Raw genomic sequence first — 2,532 nt, forward strand, 5'->3', positions numbered from 1 at the left:
GGTTGCTGTTGGTAACGCCTGGAGTTGATTAAAAAATTTGGATGAATTCAGCACAGACAACCCACCAATTAATTTGGAACAGAGGCAAATAAGTATTTGTCATTTGATTTTTAATAAATTTCATCTCCTCTTTCTGCACACTTTATTAAAATAAAGAATCAGAGATGAAGTTCAGGTCTCAGCTCAAACTTGAAAGTCCCATTCCCAATGTTCTTTTAGTATAGAACACAGAGATGCAGGTGTGGCAAGAAGTTTGCTTCCCAACCACATGGTAATGGTTTCGGTCCCACTGTGTGTCATCTACTTTAGCATTGGGCCAACTAAATCCACTCACAAAGCTTTGGTCTACATGAGATTATAGTAGAAGTCACTTGCCCAAGGTGCCATGCAGTGGGACTAAACCTGGAAGTATGTGGTTGGAAAGCAAACTTCTTACCACACAGCTGACCTGCATCTATATAGTCAAGATTACAAATAAGAAAGATCAGTAAAATAATTGATATCAGATTTGAATCAAATGCAATGAGATAGTTATGAAATTAGAGATCACATAAAACGGTAACTGAGATGCCAACAAAGAAGCTAATAAAAGGAAATAAAATGAGACAGTTTGGAAACAAATGATTGAAATATTATTAAATTGAAGGAATTGGTGAACATTAGGCAAGCAACTTGCACGGTTTGGATTTCAAAAGATCAAGATCAGATTATGGAAGGAAACAATGGGGAAAGGTCCACCCCATGATTCAGCCGTCCTGAAAGGGACAGAAAACCTTTAACGAACTTGCAGCGTACCTGTGGCATATCCTGGAAACACAAATGTAATTTGGTAAAGCAAGTTCTGATAGGAAATTCCTGGACTGGTGGGATCCCGAAAGAGATAGAATTATAAAATAGCAGATGCAAAAAGTATCTAAACAGAAAACTTAACATGCTATAATTCTATGCATGCGTGAAACATTAGTAGAGAAAACAATTTAATTTCACTTCTTGTCATAGGGTGGATGGAAAAGGAAGGGGTGTTTATTTTTTTCTTTTAAATTGAAATTTTACGAATGTTATTTTTTTTTTCAGAATCATAATCTCCGTATTTTTCTACGTATTTCGCCCAACCAAAATTTTTTTTTAAAAAGTGAAAATTTTTTTTAATCGATGGGGAGGGGTGGGGGAGGAAAATTAAAATTTTGAATTGCTTTTTTTCTGCAGATTCAGAATCTCCGCCCTCGATATAGTGTGTTGCTGTACAAAAAAAACAAACCAAAGGGGGTGCGGTCCCTGATCCGCCATGTAGGTATTTGTACATACATATCTATGTGTGTGTGCGCGCGCGCGTATATATATATATATATATATATATATACACTTTTTTTTCTTTTCGTGTTATGTTTGAGATATATAAATAAATATATATAAATATATATATAAATATCCCAAACTTAACCCGAAAACAAAAAAAATTATATTCTGAAAATATGAAACGGAAGTAATCGACATGTTTTCAGGTCATATTAAGCGGAAGTGACCTTCATCCTCATATGACCTTTGATAAGCAATGTTGGAAGCGGCCTGAGAGGTCATCCATCTCATCCGTCCCGTTTGTCAAGATGCGCGGCAAGTTATGTCTCGTCTCCTCTCTTATTGTAGTTATAGCTTGTTTGTGCAGCACGTTTCTCGGTTTTCCAAGTGCCTATATTCCTACATCTTTGCTCAGTCTCTTCAATCTTGACAAAACACAAGATTCCACCAGCAACGAACAGAGTATTATTACAGCCTGGGACAATTTTATTAAACCTCCCTCTCAGAAATTCAAACGCGTATCTGTCGGGTAAGATACTCATTATTGTTACCATTATTATTATTATATCTGACACGGTTTCGTTACTAATTAAACAATTTATGTTGTTGTCTAAAGCTGTGTATAGTAATGTGGAAATGTTTTATTCTAAGTGACGATATTTTCGCTCTGCGACAAACTGTTTCATTTATAACAGCAGTCTACTTTTCTGCTAAATAGTCATAAAAATATACATGTACTCATATTTTGAGTTCTATTTTTACCTGTTTGCATCAACATAACCTATATATGTACTTTATTATTACTGAAGTTGCAAAAACATAAAATACTGCTACTCGGAGGTTCTCGTTCGTCGGACGGTTTAGACTGAGAATACACACACGCACAACTATTTATATGGTAGAGATGGACTATATGTAATCTGAACCTTTCCCCCCCCTTATTTATTAATTTTTTGGCACCGTCATGCTATTAGCTGTCAGAAGTGAAAGTGCTCACTGCTAGTGAAGTATCTGTCTGTTACTGGCCTGTCGATTCTTTGGCTACTGACAGCTAATACCATGACTGGCCGGAGCGAGCTATATGTCTGTCTGTCTCTCTCTCTCTCTATCTATCTATCTATTACTCGAAAGTTCGCGCGTCCGCGCTAGCTAGTCGTGAGTAGAAAACACAAATTTAATATAAAAACATATTTCCTGAAATTGCAAATTATTTAAAATATAAAAATATAATTTTCA

General features: G+C 35.7%; 1 protein-coding gene across 1 annotated transcript in view; it reads left to right on the forward strand.

Annotated features, from left to right (window-relative positions):
* The first annotated feature begins 1,520 nt into the window (after window positions 1-1,520).
* LOC106871420 (ADP-dependent glucokinase) overlaps window positions 1,521-2,532 on the forward strand; it is a 12,416-nt gene continuing 11,404 nt past the window's right edge. Inside the window, exon 1 of the mRNA XM_014917861.2 lies at window positions 1,521-1,825. Coding sequence (XP_014773347.2) covers window positions 1,536-1,825 — 290 coding nt within the window. The 5' untranslated portion in view covers window positions 1,521-1,535. The remainder of the gene's footprint in view (window positions 1,826-2,532) is intronic.

Source organism: Octopus bimaculoides, chromosome 18 (genome assembly GCF_001194135.2).
Source record: "Octopus bimaculoides isolate UCB-OBI-ISO-001 chromosome 18, ASM119413v2, whole genome shotgun sequence".
In the NCBI taxonomy this organism is placed as follows: domain Eukaryota; kingdom Metazoa; phylum Mollusca; class Cephalopoda; order Octopoda; family Octopodidae; genus Octopus; species Octopus bimaculoides.